General features: G+C 43.0%; 1 protein-coding gene across 2 annotated transcripts in view; it reads right to left on the reverse strand.

Annotated features, from left to right (window-relative positions):
• COP1 (COP1 E3 ubiquitin ligase) overlaps positions 1–24,142 on the reverse strand; it is a 125,033-nt gene that overhangs the window by 26,153 nt on the left and 74,738 nt on the right. For both annotated transcript variants that reach the window (XM_082052638.1, XM_082052637.1), the window contains exons 16-18: positions 10,425–10,542; positions 6,468–6,592; positions 5,068–5,228 (exon numbers count right to left, since the gene is read on the reverse strand). In XM_082052638.1, the coding sequence (XP_081908764.1) occupies positions 5,068–5,228; positions 6,468–6,592; positions 10,425–10,542 (404 nt within the window). The remainder of the gene's footprint in view (positions 1–5,067; positions 5,229–6,467; positions 6,593–10,424; positions 10,543–24,142) is intronic.

The following is a 24,142-nucleotide window of genomic DNA, read 5'->3' on the forward strand; positions in this document are numbered from 1 at the left end:
AGAGGGACAGCTCGGGTCTGATCGCTCTGGGCAGGCGTTTATCTCATCAGCTTCAGATTACTGCCTAGGTCTGGCTTAACCGACATCTGAACAACTAGCTGAGGATGCTGCAGAAATAAAACAACACTGAGTTCAACCTGCAAGTCAAGATTCTCACCAATTTTGAGCCTTTAAAATTTCAGCAGTACAGTGGAACAAAAAAAATATCAAGTCTTACACTTGTTTTCCTCCCCAAAATCCCATTGGAATTCATATTTCAAGTTACAAGAGATGTAGTTAGTTACAGTCGATACAAGTTACTTAAGAATGACACTGAATAAGCATTTGGTTATTTGGGTATGACAAAGAAGGTTTCATTTTTAATGTTCATAAGTCATCCAAATTAATTAGCGCTTTAAAATGGCAATGAATCACTTCCCGAAATAATTTGTATTGGCTAAATTAATTCCAGTGAAGGGAGCCAATTTGGGATTGTAAATTATCAGACTCCCCGACTAGCTCCTCTGTACGTCGTGTACCATTTATTAGGCTACTAGGAAACAAAGGATGGCTACTTTTCATCAGTGAACAAGATTACAGCCCTATTAAGTGACCAGCTTATTACAGTTCAATTAGAGGTTTCTATTTAAAGAATTCAAGCCAGACATCATTCGAAACAAGGCTGGATGTTCAGAGGAAAGGAAAAATAAATGGAAGAAAAGCTTATTTTCTGAAGAGATGTACCACGCCGAGGGAGTATTTCCATCCTCTTAGATTAACAAGGAGGAGTTCAGAGATGCAAGACTAATTATGAAGATACTTCCACCACATGACAGCACCTAAAGGCAACTTGAAGCCTGGTGTCCCAGAGCTTGCTTCTCTCACTTGTGGCTACATGATTGTTTTGAGACTCCCCTAAATTAAAATGACTTCTGAAGAGGGACAACAAGGTGGGTAAACACACACATGGGTTTGTGCTCTCCCACCTCCCAAGTGCAGGAGACCTCAGCATCCACCCAGCAGGTACCACCACCCACCCGCTCACCACAGCGAGATGACTTGGTTACAGTCTGCAGCGCTGTTCAAGGGATTTCCCTCCTTTACCACTCTAAAAGGAGAAAAAAAAAGACATACATAAAGCTTTACCTAAGCTGATTTGTGGGGCATCCTCCTGCTCTTATCTGCATCTCCTTACTGGTATCAAAGCCTTGACATTTCTGCTTGAGAAACCTTTCCCCGGCTAACCTGCTTATCGGCAGTAATGAATACTCATGCAAACAGGTACAAAATTAAATGGCTTCTTTGCAGTGATTATGATAGATTGAGCCATGCTTAATCTACATAATCAAATTGCTTCTGTGTTCAGCAGTAATACCTTCTTGCCATCCTGGGAGCAGGTTCAGCCTTGGTTTGTCTTTTGACAGCTTCTTTCTGAGAGACACTAACCATGACTGGGAAAGGGGCCTACTTGAGATGCAATTATTTAACACAGCTGTAGGAGGCACATCTTGAACTCTGCAATATGGCAAAGTAAGTCCAGACAAAAAGTTCCTGCTTTATGGAAGGGGAAAATATCACATAGGACGCATAAGGGAAGGAAAAAAAAGTACAAACCAATCTCTTCCAGCTATTAATACTATACATGTAGCTACACAAAGCTGGACAGACCCTCCCAAGACAGATAAAAATCTCTACTCACCTAGCTGCAGTGAGCTACTACCACTACTATAATTTCCTTCCCCTATGCAAGAGCATCCCTATAGGCAAGAGCACTGTCTGCTTACACATTAGTAAAATAGAAGAATGTATTTTCTAATCTCAGGACAAGATTTACGCTTCAAATCAAGCTGGCTAACTCCTGCTGAGGTGCCAGAAACAAAGGATGGCACAGGTGTATTATAAAACACTTGATTTTGTTCAGGGGAGGTTCCAAAACGCATCTCTGGTAAACTCACATTTATCAGGTTGCTTAGGCCAAAAGTGTTCTGAGGCTTTCTCTACTTTTAAATATTGACCAATTTTTAGAGTAAAATGAGAAGTGAGAACAGTTTTCCCCACAAGCCATAAGCGCTTTTTAAAAAATATTAAAGCGCCTGTTTACCTTTGTCCAAAACACCGCACCAAAGGAAGCAAAGGTTTGCTTCCTCATGTACCCACTGAGATTTTTTTTCCTTCAGTCTAACAAAACTATTAGCCTACGAGCTAGTGCTTATTTCTAAACATCACCTAAGAATTGAAAAGCTTGATGCAAATGCTAATAACCACATGCACAGAGCAATTTCTGTCCATTGTTACGGCTTTGACAGAGGTGGAAAGAAGGTAGAGGCCAGACTTCTGCAGTTGGAAAGGTGACAGCTCTAGCAAAAAGGTCCCTGCATCTTCCTAAGTGAAGAAAAAACAACACAGAGGGGAAAAAAATAGGTTTTGGCAAGGGCTGCTGGCACAGCTTGACTTTGGCTCAGGAGGAAGTAAAAGCCTGAATTACACAAAAATAGATTTAAGAAAGAATCAATGACATTTTATCTGAAAGTTTTATTTAAGTTTTAATTAGGATCTGAGATTTTGCACTTAAGTGCATGAAGTGAAGGAGGTACATGTACTCATGCTTCCCAAGATAACTGACAGATCTGAAACTTACTTATCTCATCTCGAAAGGTTAATTAAAGAACAATCCTTGAGAGCAACTCTGCAGGGAAACCAAAGAGACTCTGCTCCACCGGGGAGCCTCGGGGATGTAGTGCCCACATGTTCCGCCTCAGAAATACTCCAGGTAGCAAACCAAAGCTCCTTCCAGCGACAAGCTTTGAACCAGCTCAGCGAGGCGGGAGAACCGCACACCCACAGCAGCACAAGCTGGTTTCCCAGCCCACGCCGGGCTTTGCAGGGCTGGAGCTGCATCCACGCACCCATCAGCAGCAAGAGGCAGGCGAGGTGGCTCTTGTAATTAGGAAATTAAGGCAGAGTGACTCACCCAGGATCAAAGTCTGCAATGGAGCCAGAAATAGGCTGTGGGTTCCCTGGTTCCCACAGATGCTGACAGCACTGCAAGGCAAAGGCCCGCTCTAGTTCACTGCTAAAAAACACGCCGTTTTTTGGGGAAGCCTATACATATAAAGCTCATTTGAAAAAATTTAAACCAAATTTAACAAATGCTATCAAAATGGAGAACAAAAGAGTTTCACCACTTGAGCAAGACTTTGCGGACATAAGCGACCTTTGGCTGTGCAGTAATTTAATTTCCTAAGTCTCAATTAGGTCAGAAAGGAGTGCTGCGCTGGAACAAGAGGGAAGAGAGAAGGTGAAGAGCACTTTGTGTCTCGCAGGGACCGGAGAAGGAACATTCAGGGCTCTTGGCAAAAGCGAGCAAGGCTGCTTGCTCGGTACACGAAGCAGGATGGCATCCACCACCAAGAGGGAAAGCGTGGCAGCAAAAACACTCAGATCGCAGGCAGCCTTTTGCTCCTTTCTTTGCAAATGAAAGGCAGGGGAGAAACGGGCTAATTTAGAAGAAGCCCAGGGAAAAGCAGAGGAATGATTGAAGATTGAAAAAAAAAAAAAGTTATCAGAACAGCGACAGATTTTGAATGTTGTTTAATGGAGTGAAGCCTGAACGTTATTTGGTGTGATCTTGATGGGCCTGATTTAACTATTACATTTTTTTGTGTGATACTTTTCATACTGGTTATGAAGAACGGTTTGACAGCCCTTGGTGACTGCTCAAAAGTGTCTCAGTCACTTAAGCGGAAGTTCTGTTAGATGTAAAGCATATTAATCAGAGAAAAGACTGACGAGGAGCAGACAGCAACAGAAATAACACCAAGAGTAGGACATCACCATTAGCCTGTTGCCTGTGGAAAAGCTGCCCAGGAGGTCAGTGGGCAGCACAACCCAACACAGAAGCACTGCAGCAAAGGGAGTTCAGAGAAGGGCATTTCTGGACGCACAGGTTCCCACAGCACATTTTTTATCCAGCAGAAAAACAAATTACGCAACTTCCAACAGCTACTTTTCACCTGAGGTGTGACATCTGCCAATACCAAATCCTCCTAAATCCGTAGCCAGCGAGAAGTTGGTGACTCTACATCACCAAGTCTCATACCCACCATTCAAACCACAACAGCCCACTTTTTACTTTTAAATCAAAAGTGTAGTTTCAGACTCTTAGCTTTTATTTTGATATCGATTCAGAAGCATCTATCTGAAATAAGTTTATGCCAGTGACAACTGAATCACAGTTGTGGGGGCAGTTTCTTCATACAGAAACAGATTGGTAGATGTTACCCTTCCAAAATGCTATGTCTTTGTGAAGGCAACATCTCAGGACACCAATTAGGCAATACTGCACTTCAGTTACTTGGAACACTGTATTCAGGATGAGCTCCTCTCCCTCCCCTCCCAACAAGCCCATTAAGTATCTGATCTGCAAACCCTTGCACATAAAAGAGAGTAACTCGTTCAAGTTTGGTTTTTTTTAATGGAAGGTTTTCAAGAGCACTCAATTTCAAAAGCAGCATTTTGTTCTGCAGAGCAGCCCTGTGCCGAAAGGCCACTCTCACAAAAGCTGCGTCAGGTCTGCCTGCAGCTTTAGCACACACGCTACGTATATGAATTAAGTGTCACCGGGACAGTCACTGAGGTGACTGCAGCCTGCGCTCGCCTCCTTTGCATATCTGCTCATCTAAACACAGGGGTTGTATTTCAATGAGCAAGTCCATGTAGACACAGTAACATCGAGATAAGGCTCCACGGGAGTATCTGCAGGTGCCTTCATTAAAGCAACAAAAATCCCACTACTTTGCCCACAAAAAGAAAAACACAACACAAAGTGCCAGAAATACAATGCTGCTTTGGGGATTTCAGATGCCAAGTAGAGAAACTCAAACACCCAGGTAGAAGATTTAAAAGCACAGCAGTCCCTCCTCCCCAGAATCTCAGTTACTCTGCAGATCCTCACGTTCTCACACCGATCTGCAATACCCATAAATGGGAAAATACCAAGTCACAGTCAAACTCTCAGCAGTGCTATTTCACAAGAAAGCAGGAGAGATTCCTTCTGCACCCAGCTGGGTGCCTGAGCAGAAAGCTTACCCCATCTGGTAGTGCCCTCCAGCACACAGCACTCACAAACTCGTTTGTGTCATCTTCTTTACGGTCCTTGTCCAGGACGCTTTTGACTGTATCAAACTTGAATGTCAGCAGTGTCTTTGAGAGGCCCTTATAGTATAGGTAAAGGGAATTATTTTCGCTTCCTAGAAATAAAAAAAAAAAAATACAGAAGATTAGGTTCTGGTAGCAGGAACAGAAATAAGGCTTCTTTTTATTGGTTAAGACAACAGCAGACATTTCCTCCTTGTAGTTACCATCATGCTCCTGGTGCCCTGGCAACTGGGAGTGCTCCACAGCACTTCCACAACATTTAATAACAGAACCGGGCTTTATTACAAGACAACTGCAGTTTGCAGTGCACTTGCAAAACATGCAGGATCCCAGCTGTCCCCCATAACTTCCTCTGGGCAGAGCATTTTGAGCAGAGCATCTACACTACCACATAAAACACCGCTACACCCAGCCTGCTTGGTGTTGCAGCTCCATGGCAGGTAGCACCGTCACAGTTTTGCTTGCCGTAATCAAGTATGACAGCTTGGTCTGTGGAGGTTTAAGTAAGAGAGACTAGACAGTGCACAGGCTTTATTTAGAAATCCATCCCAATTTCTGCTTGGCAAGCTGCACAGAGACGAGAGAACACACAAGCTCAGGTGTCCCCCCCCTTCAGTGCTGGTGCAGCTGTCCTGCTCATCCCACAGCAGTCTGTCACAGCTTTCCCACCACGACCTGTGGATTTACAGAGGTTCAACAGTCCAGCTTAAGCGGTGAAAGGGTGGAAACAGCCAAAAGGCTAATTGCTCCAGGACAATCACAATGTCAGGGATTGCAAGGGACCTCGAAACCTCATTCAGTCCAATCCCCCTGCCAGAGCAGGAACACCCAGATGAGGTTACACAGGGTTGTGACCAGGCAGGTTTTGAATGTCTCCAGAGAAGGAGACTCCACAACCTCCTTGAGCAGCCAAGGACAATTCAGTCTTCTAGGGAGCTGTTCACAAGGAGGACAAGTACAGGACCACTTGTGTGGTCCAGGCTACTGCCCTTCCTTAGAAAGATGCAGGAGGACATGTCAGTTGGTAAACTTGAAAGACATTAAGTCATATCTACAGTGACTACATCAGCAGTTGACTTTCGGTGACAGAAAGTCTAAATTATCATATATGAAGAATTAATCTGAAATGGGAAGAAACCAACTACCAACCCCCCTTATGTCAGAGGGGTCATTACTCCATTCCCTGGAAAGGGAGAGGAGAGTGGAAGTTCAGAACATTATTAAAAAGCCCCTGCAGCCACGTGGCACAATTGCTGGTGCGCTTTGCAACCAAAGAGGCACCAGGTCCCCGGAGCCCCGTTAACGTTTGTCAGGAGGGCGGCTCTACTCACCGCAGGCAATGTAGTCTCCGTTGGATGCGAGCCCTACAAAATTCTTCTCGTTGATGTGACCCTTGAAGGAGCGCAAGCAGTGAGGCTTCCCCACATTCCACAGCTTCAGCTGACTGTCTGTTGACCTGAAAACAATACCACAAATTACGCTGCTGCCATACAGCAGGAACTCCTTGCTCGCAGCCCTGCTCCTTAACACCCTACTGGCAACATGAACCTAGGAAACCTTAGTGTGCTCCAGGAGATTTATCCCGGTTTCCATCATTTGCAACTCAGCCTGAGCTCGGAAAGGTATCACGTTATTTCAGAAGCCTGTCAAAACGCATTATGTGTTTGAATAAAAAACTTCCCTGAAGTATTACTCTTCCTTTCTCCCGTCAATTGCAGAGTACTCCAGAGTGCAGCCTTTGGGCCATCACTGCCCTCCTCGATCCAGGACACACTGATTTTGGTTTTTTCTTAAACCTCCACATCACAGACAAAATCTATTCCATCCTCTGTGCCGGCTGCAACTCTCATTCATGCCTTTACAGGACTTGGGTAGGAAGCTGTCTCCTCCCTCTCCAGCTGCCCTGAAAGCACATGTTCCTGCCCAACGTCAAGCAGCAGCATATAAAAACCTATGGGAGTTGCTATTAGCATTACATTGATGTGGTTTTCTCATGTGTAATTGAGATGTTATGGATACAGATCTCAAACTTCCACTTTTTTCACCTTGGAAGCAAAGCTAAATATTGCTATTAAAAATATACGAATTCTGCTGGGATTAAAAACTCAGTTGGGATTAAATAAAAATTGATGTTTTCCATTGTTCCTCCCCTCATGCAAACATGCCTGCCTTCAAAACGTTTTTCTATCTACTGTGAGCAAACATTTTCCCTTTGGCAAAAGAAAGGAGGTGGGGGTAGTCTCCTCTGCCTGGCAGAGCTCAACTGAAATAGGAAAATCCCAGGTTTCCAAGAAATATAGATTAATTTCTTCCCCCAAACCTGAAGGGACACAAGCCCAGACATTACTCTAGCAATTGGCAGGCTTCGATATTTTGGTGTATGTCACTTCTGGTGATACACTCCACAAGAGGGAAACAAACACTGATGTGGTGGGACCAGAGCACCATGAAACCACCCTTGAGGAAAGGAGTAGTGCTGTTCTGACCTTAAATTTGAATTGAATTGGGAGCAGGGCCTGTCAGCCTCTTGAATGGAGGTGACACTCCCCTTGTGCAGGTCACAACACCCAACCTTGCTGCTTTCTGAATATTTAGAATTGAAAGGGATAAACAAAACAAAACACGCAATATCCATCAAATATTACCAAAGACATTAGCCCTGCACCAATGTCACATTTACCTAAAAATATAGCATAAAAGAGGAGAGATGCACCTCATGCTATACTGCAAACCCCTTATCTCAGCCCTCAGTGACAGCTGGAATGACAAAGGAGCGATAAGGGAGCTGCAGCAAGATTTGTTAGTCATTTGTAATAACAGTATGAGGTCAGATCAGAATGAAAGTATGAACTTTTATCAGTAAAACTGTGACTTAAGCAGGAGTGCCTTCCTCATCCCAGGTCTTGCCCTAAAACAGAGTATTCAGCTTTTCTGCCTGATGGTTGTTCCACATCCATCCCTGTCCTATGCTGCTGGTCACCCTCCCTTCCCTTGTCCTCACCATCACAGTACCAGCACAGAAAGGGCAAAAGTAGCTCATAGAAAGGGCAAAAAGGTATATGCAACTGCTTTTTTGACCCACAAGTGCAGGGAGGTGCCTTCTGTGCCGTTACAGCAGCCGTGTTGTTAAAATACTGCTTCTAAAAGCTTCAGAGTTGCCTGGAACCTAAACTTTTCTGAAGGCAGCAAAAAATAAAGCAGCAAAAGCCTAATCCCTGGTCTACAAGCTGTCAGATTCCTGTGACAGCTTTTGCTATTAGCTAACCCATCAAGAAGACCTCATATATAGGCTCTTAACCTCTATATTTTCATACTGTACACTCTAGATGTCTTCATTACAATAAAAACACTTAAAGTCTATTACTAATGGAATGCTTTTACTGTTAACAAATCCCCATCAAGCTTTAGCCCTGTTTGCATTGCTTAGGATAAGCATTCTGTAAAGAAATAAGGTGATCCACCACTGGACTGCAAGGAGAGGAAAAGGCCATTGATGCTGCTGGTGTTACCCTCCTCTTATGGTTTCATATTCTCTCTCAAAAAAATATCATGGATGCACTGCTCTGTTAAATCTGTCTCACTGTAAATCAGCACTGCAATCAATGTGTTGTGCTAAATACCACACAGTTCTGAACACCCTTGAGGTCAAAACCTAACTCTATAAGGCAAAGTAAATCAATGCAATCTATAAAACAGCTTTAGCTAGAAATCTAGAGAATCTGAATATACATCCAATTTTTTCTTAAAAGAAATCAGTGCTTGATTTTTGGGAGTCACTACTGCTGTCTCCTCTCCTCAATTTGCAAAAGAAAGACTTAAAAATAACCTGTTCTCTCTGACATTTATTTCTGTTCATGCAGAAAAAGATACGTGAGCCCTCCAGTTAGTCCTCTACACCCTGTTGTTGCCTGTCCAAGTCTGACAGCTCTATCGATATTCCTCCCAGGACTGTGGGATAAGCTTTCTCAGATGGCTGGCTCAAGCAAGACAGGGCCACCTTGTCCTGAAACATCCCATGGATGCTGCTGCACTTGATCATGGCTGCAAAACATTCCCAGCCTCCTCCTGCTTCTATTAAACGCCTTCTTCTTACCCAAGATTTGGTTCAAAGCATTAAATTTAATTTGCTCTGTGTTCTAGGTATGAATTTGCACCCTTATAGAGTTATAATGTTAATGGAAATAAGAAGAGAAGAGCTGATTAAATATCAACCAAACCAGAAGCCACCAGGGAATCTTCAGCTTGGAGTAACTCACTAGCAGCCTGAACACACCTAAAAATGCTCTTTTTTGACTCCAGGCTCACAAAACGAAGATGGACAATCATTGGCTCGGTACAAGGCAACAGAGGTACCTTCTGGGACTACACGTACCCCTGTAATCCACTCCTGCTGCCTTGGGGTGTTCTACAGGAACGCAGTGAGATCAAAGCTTCTCCTGCAGCCCCCCAAGGCTGCTTGTGTTTTCCCCATGGTGGAAGATGGGCTCAAGCTCTGGTTTATCGCAGAGGCTCGCAGCCAGTCATAAAACGTTTCACCGTGTGATCTGACAGATGCTCATTCCCACATGATTGAAAACCTCCCTAAAACTGAGGCAGCCACATCTGGCTTTGGGACAGACACATCTGGGCACTCAACTGAAGCTACAGAAGATCATTCGTTGGCGTCTCCATAGCAGATTTATGGCCTACCCCGGCTGAAAAGCTGCATGCTGTTAAGGCCACAAAATGCAACTTCGCCTTGTCTGCTTTCTAACCCAAGTATACTCCTAAATAGGGCCTTCACAGAGCAGATTAATAAATTAACAACAAACTGCCCAGTCAGTCCTGAGTAGCTTTCAGGTTGTGGCTAAACCTCTTCTTCAGACATAGTAGCACCATTTGATCACTTCTGTCACTCATCAGCTGTGTTTTACTTCAGATTATTATCCTCAGGGCTCTGCCAGCAGCTTTCTCTACTGCAGAGCTCTGGCAAGGAGCATCCTCAGCACTTTGTAAAAATGGGAGTTCACAGCCTCCCATACTTGGGGCTTGTGGTCAGGAGCTGCATCCAGTTGTCTTCATATTCCTCCTCTTAAGCATTTTAGCTTCACAAGACAGAGTGAGAGCCAAGTGACACTGGGAATTAATTTCTATTTTTGTCTCGGAAGAAAAAGCAATGATCTGCTTTCCAAAAGCACAGCAGCTAGCGCGCACACCCGCCCACACAGGTGAACTTGCACCGTGGCCCTGAGGAACACCAGAAAGCAAGGGCTACAAAGTTTTTAGCCTACATAAAAGGCAATACTTACGCAGAGACAATTTCTTCCCCGCTCACAAATTTTGCGTAGGAGACTGCCTTGCGATGCCCTTTGAACACCATGATCGGCTGCTTAGTGTTGCGAAGATCGTAGTAGTGAACACAGTGATCTGGAGGTGAGAAAGTAAAGGGGGAAAATTTAACCACGGGACATCTAATAGTCAGCTCACAATAAAAGTGCTGCCTGCAGCTTCCACATCTCACTGAGAACCTCATACAGGAGAAACAGTCTGCACTATAGCAAAGGTGTGTTTAAGCAGGTTTCTTAAAACGGCCCAAAAATTCAGTCTGGAAGAAACCGAGTAGCATTTCAAATAGTCGGTGAGATAAAGGTGCATCCATGTGTGTGTACACATCCACATGCCCTCCTGCAAAACCCACCTGCAGCAGCTAAAAGGGCTCTTGTCTCTGCTGCCCACACACTCTAGTTGCCATTTCTAGTTCCCTGCACCTCCTTCTCCTTCCTCAATCTGTCCCCTCTTGGAAAACTGCTGGAGAAGCCCAGGCTAAAAGCTCAGTCTATTTGCTACTTAAATGGGATCATGGAAAATAGGGACTAAATTGGTTGTGCTTACCCTAAATGGGTGACCTTCGTACTTTTGTTATTTGCCTCTCTCCTTTATTGCCAATCAAGAGAGAATTAGCGTTTCTGCTAATGAAAGAACAGAATAAAATCCAGTTCTTCTTAAGATTTCATTCACAGATGCGTCACAGTGCCACATAAAAGGGACGGCAACAGAATTAGCAAGACATTTCATTATCTGCACAACTAAATGTCAATTCCCAAGAAAACCAAAAAATAAGAATAGAAAACCCCATGGACCCAAGCCCCAAACACCCTCAGTGTTTTCTCCAGCTCAACGAGGTTAATAAGCTTCTCCCTTCCTGACTTTCAGCCTTTAATGTTGAACTTTATTTAATTATCCCCTGCTATTCTGGAAGTGAAAGAGAGAAGGCTATACACACACAAGGAAACCGGGCTGGACACCTTTCTCACCGAGTAACTCGCGATACCCAGATGTCAGCCGAAAACTGCTCTGACCCTCCTCCCACTGAAATAACACCAACGGAAGTTCATCACAAAGATTATTACATAGAAATGAATTTAAATGCCAATAGCTACAGTTATTTCTGTATTTGCACAGCGTTTCAAAGCCGGGCTCTCAGCCATGCAAACAACACCCAGCTGTCATCAAAAATCCCATGTGGTTTGAGAGATAACTGGATTTACATCGATCAAGCTACAGCAACCACCGTCAGACTGGCAAGGGTGGCTTCCCACCCGTACTAACGGGGTAATTAGTGGCTGTGGCAGGACAAGGGGCTACGTCAGAAACACCTTCAGTGAAACGAGGCAAGGAGGCAAGCTGCCTTCCTCTCTAACTGCTGCCAGCATCTTCCTCTCTGCACAAGATGGGATCAGAAACTTTTCCAGTAAGAGTTTTCTATGTGCAGCCACACTAAGTTACCTCCATCACTTACACCAGGTAGGGAACTGTTGAATTACTATTACACCCATTACTGCCAACACAAAAATGCTGGGGAGTGTGGTACCCCCAAGCACTCTTTCAAACACTCTCATTTCTTCTCCTGCTGAAATATTAACCCTCTGAACAGCTGACACTATCGACCGAAATCCCAGCATGTTCCTGCAATTTGGGTATTTTAATTGGCGTTAGACAAGATGATGTTGTAAAAAAGTTATTCAATAAACAGGTTAAGAAACTTTGAATTAAGTGTTAATATTCCTTCAACAAGATTTGGGCATCCTGGTCCCTTCCACCTCTGAATCACAGAATAGTTTGGGTTGGAAGGGACCTTCAAAGCTCATGTAGCCCAATCCCCTGCAATGAGCAGGGACATCTTCACCAGCTCAGGCTGCTCAGAGCCCTGTCCAGCCTGGCCTGGGATGTCTCCAGGGATGCAGCATCCACCACATCTCTGGGCAACCTGGGCCAGGCTCTCACCACCCTCACTGTAACAAATTTCTTCCTCATGTCTGGCCTGAAGGTTTGAGCCCAAAAAATCCACATTTTCTCATCTGGCTGGTGTACCTGCTGCAGGAGCTACGAAACAGTTAACTGGCGATTGTTATTTTAATGAGCAGAATGATTCTAGCAGGGCTTTCTATTAGGAGCCAGTTAGTGGATAAGCCTTTCAAGCCTATTTTTGCTCACAGTTTCAACCTCCTCTCCAGCTGGCCCGTCATTAGGGTACCTTTTGAGCACCAGATTTTATCCTTCAGCGGGCAGCCGGAAAGGTGTACCTGAGGATTGCTGTGTGTGAGCAGCTGGAGCAACGAGGGGAGGAAAGAGCTACAGCAGGAAAGACAAGTCCATTTGCAGAGTAGAGACACGAAGCTGCATTCACCCTCTAAAAATCAGAATAAACAGCTCGAAGCCTGCCGGCATCTGGTCCCAGCACCGCGTGTGCCTCCCGGCGTCGGCAGGGCAATCAATCACTGTCTGCTCTGATCACAAGTCTGAGGGAATGGGTAAGGCCAGTGGGTTCTAAAATTAGCCACTTAATTATTAATTGATTTCAGCAGCCAAAGTGTTGGTGCCCAATTGAGGTTTTTTTTTTTTTTTTTTTTAATTCAATTGAAGCAGCTATTTTTAAGCAGATATATGAAGACAAATGCTCACTGCATTCATTAAAATCAGAACAGGTGGTCATGTTTTACAATTAAAGAGATACTCTCTCGTAGGCCATATGGACTTTCCGAAAACATGATAAAAATGCCATCTGCCAAGGAAGCAGAGGGCCCAAGAATGAAGTAAAATGAGAAAAATACAACTCCCAGGTACCCTGGCAGCAGGCTCGCCTGGTGGAGTTTGATAAGCTGAGATTGTCCGAAATCAGCAGCATCCTGGGCACGCCAGCAGGTCCAAGGTGAGGTGCTTGGGAAAGCTCAGAAAATGAATCAGTTCCAAAAGGAAAACAATGGGCATCGAGGGGAATCAAACACTTCCCAAACTCTTTAAGAGCATCCCTGGAAGAACACGGACCATACTCCACTGCTAACCAGGGATGCACGGGGTGTTTGCTGCTGGTTTTGCTCCTCAAACATAAGCATTAACATCATTATTCGGCAACTCTTTTACAGTTCCCACCCTGACCAGAAAATTAATTCAGGACTATTCAACTTGGAAATGACATTTCCACAGTTAAAATCCTCATGCCCAACCCTTGGGCAGCAACAGCTCGCTGCTTTATGTTTTCAGGCTTAACTGAAATATATATGAGCTAATGGGAAAGAACGTGTATATATACAATACCATAACAAATTAAACACTCTGAAGAAATTCTCATCTAGTTCAATGTCACTGCAGAAGCTGAGCACGGCAGGATACTGCTGCTCCACCTTCTGAATTCAAATGTTTGCTGGCAGGCAGTATTTGATATACATACATACATACATATATATCTATATATACATACAGATATATATATATATATATAAAATTTTTTAAGCGATCTCAGAAGGCCAAAAGGGCAGCTGAGCTCTGCCACTGCTGCTGAGAGGTCTCCGACCACAACCCTGAGTTTTTAAATAGCGCTTTTCCAGAACACTCAAGAACTGCTTACTTCCCTTAAGATGCTGCTGTTTTCACCTTTGAGCCGTTTAGTGACAACTAACCAAGAATTCAGACTTCTCCAAACTTCTGAAAGTTCTCACCAACTCTTCAGTAAGTATAACACGCAAAGGATGGCATTCCTCACAGATCAAAATTCACAGTATTCCAGCTGGAAGAGCAGGGACAGAAGGGAAGGATGGGTTTGTGATGTACAAGGTGAGAGTTCAGTGCCTTTTCAATCTTGGTTTTCAAATTCAGTTTTATTGCAGGGATGGGGATGCAGCAAACGAACAGATGTGGTTACAAAATGTTAGGAAATCAGGTGAAAAACTTATTAAAAAAGAGACCAGTGAATTGCTAATGGAGCCAGCAGCATCTTGGGCAATTTCAGAGCTGTTCAGAAAAATGGAATTGCTCTTGGATTGTCAATTGTTTAAACAACAACAAAAGGCAAAGTCTGTTTTGGCCAGAAGTGATCTTCCTTACACTTAGACTTGTTAATAAAATTCACAAAACAACTGTCACTACCAGACTTCAGGCTCTCATCACCTTTTGCAAAGCTCTTAAAACACAGTGAGCAGCAACTCCTTGCCTACACAAAGTCAGCAAGGGTTAAGAAAGAGCATCCCACAGCAGCAGTTCCACTGGGTACCAGGACATCCAAGGTAGCAACACACAACACTCAAAAAGCAAAGTGATTTAATTCTCCAGGTACCCAGCAATTTCTCAGTAACATTCATTTTCCAGGTCATATGCTTCACCCATCTCTACAACAAACATTAACCCATCAACAGCACAAGCTAGCTCACAGACCCCCCCAGGGCTTTTTTTGACCAAAACCCACTTACCACAAGGGATACCAAGGCAAGGACAGCAATGGAAAAATCTACCTGCAATGCAACAGTTTTATATTCAATGGATGTAATGACTAGAAAGCCCCAGGAGCTGCATACAAAGGTTCTGTGGCTCCCCTCTGGAAAACTGAATTGCTGGAGAATCAATGACCATTTTTCTTATTTCGATCATTTAGAAATGCGTAATTCTCAACTGTTCAATATTTAGATTATTGACCCATTCAAAAAATAAGTAATTTACATTGCTCTCAGGTTTTTTCAGTGCTTATAGACTTGAGAGTGTGAGTGGTGCTCACTGCTACACATCAGATAAATGTTACAGCCGAGAAGCTGCCCATATTCAAAACCAAAGGTGCAGGGTGGGGAGCCAGATGTAATTAAGTGATCTGTTACGAGTCTGCTGTTATCAAAGCACATTTTGCGCCCCCCCCCCCCTTCTTTTTTTAAAGATCTTCAATACCCAACTTAGGTGTCATATTAATTTGATATATTAATGCTCTGGCTACAGCCCGCAGTCCTGCATGTCTCATGCTACAGCTGTTTTACCGCAACAGAAGCCCAAGTTAAAGCACAACGGTTACATGTATTTATCTTGTGCTTCTTTGACCATGATGATCTGATTTGTTGCATCTAGTAACTCACATCCTCAGCTGACAACTCCCTCAGCTTTTTCTATTTGCTTTCCTCCACCTGAACTTCAAGCCTGGATCAAGGCTGCATTTTATCAGCAGTGAAGTTCTGTGCAATAGTAGTAAGAATAAGAGACAACTTATAGTCTGAGGGGTGTATTTAAAGGACTTGCTCAACAAGATTTAAACTGAGTCAGAGCAAATTTGGCGCAAGGAACCGCACTTCGATTAGGTTATCTTGATGAAACAAAAGCAACAAAATGAAAGGGTGCAAAAAAGCCTACAAAATATTTCTGGCCAGAAAAAAAGACAAAGAGGTTTGATTTTGGGGAGTTTGATTCCGTTTCTATTTTCACTGGTTAAAAAATTATTTCAGAGATCCTGAAGGAAGCTCACCATTGCTCAATACATATTGAAGAGGTTAGCTGAAATCTAATTATGTTTAAACATCTACCTATAGAAACTGATCTTCCCTTTCACTTTTTTCTCCTCTGTATATCAAGCATAAGCAAAATCAGCACACAGAGTGGACAGAGCGAAGCCTTCAAAGCTGTCTCAAATTGTATCTAGGCAACTTGTTTACCAGGAAAATACAATCATATCCTTATGCCTTCAAGTGTCCAGAGCCCAGTGGTTCAAACCGAATCTTGGGTTTCAAGTATCTCCGGCTGAAAGAGCACATGTTGTCGTCCCCCTAAGTGGTGTTCCATGAAGGAGAGGGCAAGCCACCTTTATGAATTTTTTGTTGAACATAAACAAGTAGGAAAAGAACAGAAATTTAACATCAAGACAGGTTAACCAAATGTCTCTTTCAGCCCAGCTCGGTGTGATTTCTTGCAATAAAAATGAAGCTTGTATCCTCAGAGGTAAAGCCTTTGGCTCGACTAAAAATGGAAACTGAATCGGGAGGCTCACGCGCAACCTCAGTTTCCACTGTTAAAAAGTCTTCTTCTGTTAGTATGGAAAAAGAGGAAGACAAAAAGGGACAACATCCCGATTTAAAAATAAACTCAAATCAACACTGTATTGCAGTACACTGAAGATGATTTGGCACATCAGATGCCTCAGTCCTCAGAGAAACCTGAACAAGGGGCAGGTAAATCAGTGCTGCTCTGTCCCAAAAACCCGAGAAACGACAGACAGCTGCTATTAGAACCTTAACCTTGAAGACAAAATGCTTTAAAATTAGTTTTTCTTTCATTTGAGAGGAGACCTACAAAAGCCTCAGCACTCTCTTGACCTCGAAGCCATCTAACAATCTGCATGCATACTCAGAGATTAACTAAAAAGCTACTAATAAGGCAGCAGAGCCTCTCCAGTGGAGCTTCTACATCCTTTCGCACCAGGAAACAGCCTCCCCACAAAGGCAGCGATATCAAAGGCTGGTTAAAACATAACTCGGGATTTAATTATGAAGAAGTCCAAACTGAAACTTAATCCTATGCAGAGTTTGTTTGAAATCAATTTTTGCTCAAGGACCCTGGAAATTGTAGAATAACATAGGTTGGAAGGGACCTCTGGAATGCAGCCAGTCCAACGTCCCACTCCAAGAAGGGACAACTGCAAAGCTGGATTCAACTTCCAAATTAAATAATTGTGCTCAAGGGTCCTATGTAGTCGAGCTGTGAGCATTTTCAAAGACAGAGGTTCTGCAAACTGTCCTCTCATCTTAGCTGCCCTGAAAAGTACTCTTAGGTCAAAGGATTAGTGAGAAGTTTTTTAAATCCAAATTTGCTTAAGCTATTTGCTACTGACATAAGAAAGGAAAGGTATTAACCCACCTCTCAGCATTCCAGCATTAATGTTCAGGTTGTGTTTTGCTGCACAAGTTTCTAGTTTCTCAGATCTTTTAGTTTTTGTCCACCTACTCCCACATGATGGGGGTGGCACAAGGCACCTGCCATAAAACCTTAGTTCTCCTTTAATTCATCTTTTTCTTCTTACTAGTAAAAAAGAAAATGGAGAAATGATGAACTTAAACTGTTTCCAAGTGTGCAATAACAAACCACAGCACTTGGAGATATCCATGTGACTTTGATCAAAAAGTTTAGAGTGGAGATTTAACCTGCCCTACAGCAGAGGGGCAGACTGGAGTCTGAACATCCATATGTGGGTCTCGCTCCAGAGAGAAGATTTGGGATGTAGGATAGTTGAACCCTCTGTCTTCAGGAATAATTTAAGCCAATAAAATAGGTGAACCTTCACATAGGCACTACAAAAAAAGATCATTTTTAATCTTGGGTCTCTTCCAGGGCAGAAGAGAGCACATGGAGAAAGAAAAGGATCTTTATTATAGCAATAGAAATGCAGGGTGGCATCTGGGCATTTCACAGAGAATGGCGAGGAAGCCTTTCAGCCAAGGAAACACTATAAGGACATTTATTTCATTTGACAGAGTAATACCAAGATGGGATGCGATCAGCACAGGCTTTGGCCTATCACCAGCCATTTCAGGGAGAGAAGACAGTGCGATCGTTTCCACTACATAAAGAAAATAGATGCTCTGGGAAAAGAGAAAAGGCAAAAACGCATTAGGGACACGAAACAAAGTGGACCTGAATTCAAGTGAATGAAGCCCTGCACCAAAAATTAACGCGAGAATTTTCTGAAGAAATTAGATAATATCGACAGCAGCGAGTTGACATCAGTGCCCTCTTTACAAACCATTTCCCTTACTGTAAGGAAAGAGATTAAGAATGGGTTTGATACAGCCTGAAGCAAAGAACCTTTGACAGACAAAACTATGCGGAGCATTTTGCTGAAGAACGCACTGTGCTGTTTTCCACTTTCAGCATGACAAATCACATGAGGAGGAGAGAGTGGAAATAAATCCATTTCACCCCAACATCTCCCTGTAGATCACTGCAGCACCGGAAAGCTAACTGGTATTTTGTTGTTGTTTTTCCTCTATATACCTTCCCTTAAAAACAAAAAACAAAAACAAAAAGCAACACAATAAAACAAGAAAATTTTATCCCAACAGCCATCATTACAAGCACATTAAAATGTTTGTAATGTTTGCTGGTTATGGCTTTGTATTCACAATTTTCTGTTCCAGCAGAAATTGCAAGTACTTTGTTTCTGTAAGACAAAATTACCTATTTGATGCATTTGCTTTTTTCCTCCTCTTCTTACCTGGAGTTCCCTTCGCAGTAAAGGAAAAGGTTTTTCTCTGAATAACCACTTTCCTTTGCCCTAGGGGGATCTCAGCAATCTCTTCTAGAAGCAACGCTCTGGTCCACAGCAGCAAGCTGGAACAATGCCCTTATTTTGTATTTCACGTGCGTGCCCGAGATGATTTGGGATGCGGTACTTCCTTCGTGTTGGCTATCACAGCTCTGTCTAGACAAGTGATCACAAACACCCTTGCACCAGACTCGCAGGGAGCTCCTGCTTCCCCCTCATCTTCACAGGTGTCTAAACCTCAACGGCCACCCAAAAAGGGACTGAACTTTGGAAAAGCATTCGATAGGTATTTTCCTTGCAAGTCAAAGCCTCCCCCATCTGCTCTTCCCTTACAGAATGCTCTGAATACTATATAAGATTAAGCAAGGTCTGTATGATTTCTTTTGCTGGTGGTAAAATCTTAAAAAACCAAAAGACAAACCTTTTAAGCAAGGAATCCACAGAGCCTGTGATGTTAGCGAGGAGATGAAAGGAAGTTTCTAAAGCAGAGGAAGGCACATGGGTATTCAGGGATGACAACTCAATCTCATTTTCCTGCACTGCAATACAGATGATAGGCAGCAGCCTCCAAAAAATCATATTTAGGGAATACAATATAAATCCGGCCTCCAAAATATCATATTTAGGGAATCCAACACAAATCCAGACCAGGTTTTCATTTGAATGAAGGAATACACAGCTTTAAGAAAACGCCTAACAGGGTTCTGTTTAGCAGACTGGATGACAAAGGAAGCAACACTCCACAAAAACTGAATTACAGAGAGCTGAGGTTGGATTAAACACATCTGGCAGCCTCAGTTTAAAGCCTGGTAAAACCCATACCATGAACAAGCACCTTCTGCATTCCCTTCTACCAAGGAAAGGCTCAGGGATGCAACAGAGGGTTTCAGTTTGGCACTTGAAATATTTTGACAGAGCTCTGTAAGGAAGACTGTACCCTGCCTCAGCCAGTGATTTTCATCTCTTACCAACACCAAATGTGCTATTTTTTCTTTTTAATGTATATCAACACTAGCATTTCACTAAAGATCTATATCTCCCTCTGCTGAACAGATGAAGGGAACAGCAGCCTCGACGGGAACCGCCAACTGGGTTTTTAACCTTCGTATTCGACAGATTCCCCATGGCTTGAAGTTACAGATGACATTTGCCGGGTTATGGATAACGGTCTTTACACACTGGGGACATTTTTTACTGACTTCTCTAAAGCTTTTGACACAGCAGCCCATAAAACCTCCACCCTAAATAACTTGTCTCATATTAAGGAGAGAAGGAGGAGACATAAAGCATTAGAGATCTTAATCAGTTGAGAAAAGGGCTCTGATGGGAGGGGGAAGCAAAGCACATTTCTCTAAAACTCCTTTGAAACTTTGACCTTTATGGTTTTAAAGAGCTACGGAGATTTCTCAGAGGAGTGAGGGATAGCTGGGTTTTGTGCAATTCAAAGATTGCCTTCTATCAGAGCGCTGGAGAAACAAAATATTCAGAACACAGAAGGAAGATTTACTAATATTACAAAAGCAACGCAGACAACAGCAGTAACAACCTGCAGCTTTTGGAAGAATTCATTCTTTATGCCTAAGAAAGAAAAAAATAATACGTACCGTTCAGACTCTTAAACCAACTTTTCTCCTTGATGCACAATTCTATATGCACTAGTGCATGTAGCCCAACATCCAAAATGAGTTTTAAGACACCCAGAACATGTGAAGAACGGTCATTTTATAATAAAAGCTGCTTCAACTCATGCTGCCTAAATGGACTACATCTCTGAAGATCTGAAACTTCTCACCTGAGCACCAGGAGCCTTACTTGCACAATGACTGTTGGATATATCTTTTAAAGCCAGAAGTACTACATAATTCACCAAACGGATCTCTCCAAATTCAAGATACTTATTGCTCACAGTATTTGTTCTTACTAGAAACCCATGTCAGCTCTGGTTCTTGAACAACTCAAAGTTGTGCAGGTCATGGAGCTGTGATGGAGGGAAGGGGCAGAGTCAGACTCCAAGAGGTCAAGATTATGTAGATAAGGGCTTAAGACATTAAGAAAAGTACAGATATGAAAAAGAACACCCTCCCTACGATTTAGGAGTACATTTATGAAGCAACAGCTTTAGGGTTTTTATTCTATCAGCAAACATCATACGAAAAAAAACAAATGGCTTCAGAGCAGTCAAACAGTCTCTATGAAAGCACAGGCTGCTGCCCTATGCATGACAATATGCAGCAGAGGACCAGGGTCTGCCAAATTATCAGTCAAGCCCAATTTTGGTCCAGAACTACCTTTTGCTGCACCAGCTGGAGGAGACAGCAGCTTTATTTTACTGGGTTCTGGAGATGACAACCTGATTCACCACCCAAACTGCCCTCAAAGCAGACTCTGCTGGAAGAGATGATGGATAATAAATATAGCATCACAATCACTAATATTCAAGTCAAAGAATGCTTAAACCAAAACCCCAAAGGTATGGTGGGATTATGCAGACAAGGAAATAAGCACAGGAAAATACACAATGATACACACATATGCAATGTAGAAAAGAGACAAAGCACGCTCTAGCTATACAATGAAATAAGTGATGTGAAGAGGAACTAGATTTGCACACACATCTACAGGTTTTTTGCTGTTGTCTTAAGATTCAAGTGGCTAAGAAAGCATTTTTTTAGACAAATTCCTCTCAACCCAAGTATTCAACATGTCTCCTCTTAAAAACCACACACAATGCTTAGATGCTCACACTATCAAAACAAAGCCTTTGAGGTGAGAGCCCACACCGCGTTCGCAGGTTATAGATCTTTTCTGTGCAACGTGACAATCTTCACCAGTTTGTATGGAAAAAGCAGCATGTGTTATAGAAGTCTAGATGTGCACAGTACCCAAATAAAAGGCTGGAACGGTCAATCTATGAGACAACACAGGAAGCTGTTACAGACCAGGTCATGCCAATGAGCAATTCCTTTAAATGAGCTACCAGAAAAAATGCAGCTTTGGAAACTGTTGAGGCTGGAAAGAATTAAACTCTAAGGGACACAGCAACAGCCACTAGCAAGAGCAATTTAGCATTCTGAGGAAAAGATGAATCCTGGAGTTGCCTATTCTGTTCCTGAATTTCAAGGCTCATTTCAATTTTCATATGAATTTTGTAACATTGACTAAATGACTGCTACACCAGTCAGAAGACAAAATGTTCAGGAAAAGAATATTTAAGCAAACAATTAGCATACTCATTTCCTCTAATGACAGATTTATCCTTTTCTCCAGAGAATCAAATGGAGCTTTTCAAGGTAATTTTATACGTTCACTTGTTATCGAAGTGTGACGACCTCCAGGATGAAGTCTGGAAACTCCCAACAGGTCTCTATATTGTTACTATCCATTGCAAACACTTTATCCAACACAAATCAGAGACTACTCTTCCTGTGCAAGTAAAAAAGAAGTTACAGAAGCTTTTAAACTCTGAAGCTTATGTGACATTTGGACACGGTGCAGTGCCTGGCTGACCTGGTAGCATCCCTGTTGTGCAGATACAGGCAAGACAGCTTAACCGCAAACATCGCAGATTTAAATAACGTGGCACAGCTGCATTTCTCCTGCACAGAAGCAGAATGTGATCTACCTACCAGCACCAGAAAGACTGTCTTCACCAGGATGGCAGAACACACAGCTTGATACTCCCCAGCATCCAAGAAGAGGGATAACTTTTAAGTCAGACCTTCAAGACGGTGTTTTAAGCTGAACAACTCCACTAAATTCAGTGTTCCCCCTACAACAAGTACTGTTGGGACAGAACTACAATCAAAACCACACTGGCCAAAAATACAGATTCCTCCAAACAACCCTCAGCTGATTGAAGCGCCAGAGATGCTTTTAAGGTTACAACAGATAAAACCTTTGCAATGAATTCTGAAATGAGTTTAAATTATAAGGTGACAAGTGTGCCCTTCCAAAACATGGACCTTGTCCCCTATTTACCCCACCCATAGCCTTGGAGATCATGGGCTGGAGGACGATTATTAAATACCTGCAAAAAAAAAAAGAAAAGACGCTCTCTAGGTGAAGTCCAACACAAGTAACGGGCAAATCCTGGACAGCTGCATGCCGTAAAGGCTGAATTTTAAACACTGCTGTGAACTTTTCCACAGGCTTGAAAGAAATGCCTAACCTTTGCCTGCGCCTTTGAATACCGTGCTGAATTCATACGCTAAAGGTAATCGTGTAGCTTAAGTCCAAAGAAGATGCCTAACTCCACCCAAAACATGTCATATATTCACAAAAATAGATTTTTTCTGAGTCACTGCAGGCTTTCAATAGAGCAGAGCGCCTGCCCATGAGAATCTATTAAGGTAAGACCTTGCTTTCAGCTGGAAAACATTAATTCTCCTCCAAAAAGGCACACTGCCTTCTCGGTCATTAATATCACATAATTCTTCCTAGCTGAGTGACGAGGCAGGCAAGTCACCCAGATGTGAGGCAGCGCGAAAGGCTAGCTCTACAGAGAGATGTTTGGAAAAGAGAAATCACCGCTCCAGTTAGCGCAGCAGAAAAATCAATATTTCACTGGACAAGGATGGTGTCCAAAGTGGTCCTGCCTGGACAGCGTGTATATTAGCAAGATTGAACGATGCTGATAAAGTCGTCACACGTGACCTTGAACTGTAAGTGCATCAGGGCCATGCGGAGATCTTAAGGGGTGGGTAAATAGTTGCAAATGAAAACAAAGCTACTGGCATAGCAACAGGAGCCCTTCGGCGTGCTGGATGCTGCGGATCGGTATCACTACTTTTGTGGCCATTCCATAATGAAAGAAAGTGGGCAGCTTTCGAAGCCAGAGCACGATAACATCTTGTAATGCTGAAGATGGTGCACAGGGAAAATATTTTAAAAAGCACGCAAAACCTGCCAGGAAAGGGCAAAACCACCTTTGAAGGAAAAGCATTTTCTTGAGAAGTGCTCTTGCTCAGTGTCACTGTACAAGTGGGGAAGGAACAAGCAGGAGAGGCAGAGAAGGCAAGAAAGGGAAGAAACCTCATGTTCAGTGCGGATTTGCCCCTTGATCACCAAAGCTGATCACAATTCAGGCTGCCAAAAGCCAACCTGGGGCTGAGCTGAGCCAGAAAAAAAGGCAAACTGGTTGTGGCCACACAATTGCCAGTACAAAGGAAGAAACAGAAAAGCAAAATGGAAGTGTTTAGGAGGGATTACAGTATCCCCAGTGCAGGTAGCCTCAAAATCTGAAGCTGTAAGTAGTAAAACCAACATAAAATCAGCTTTGCTTCATGTTTTACCTCCCCTGGTCACTTAATCTGAACCTGTACAGTCAGGAGTTTGTGACAACGCTGTGAAGTGTTTTGGAGACCTGATCAAGGTTAAGACTAAGCCAGCAAAACCTTCAGCTCTGACCACACTGCGGCTGTTTTGTGGCTCTTCTCTGTCCATCTGTACTTGTCCACTGCTTCC

Source organism: Streptopelia decaocto, assembly GCF_964273445.1.
Source record: "Streptopelia decaocto genome assembly, chromosome: 5".
Lineage (NCBI taxonomy): Eukaryota > Metazoa > Chordata > Aves > Columbiformes > Columbidae > Streptopelia > Streptopelia decaocto.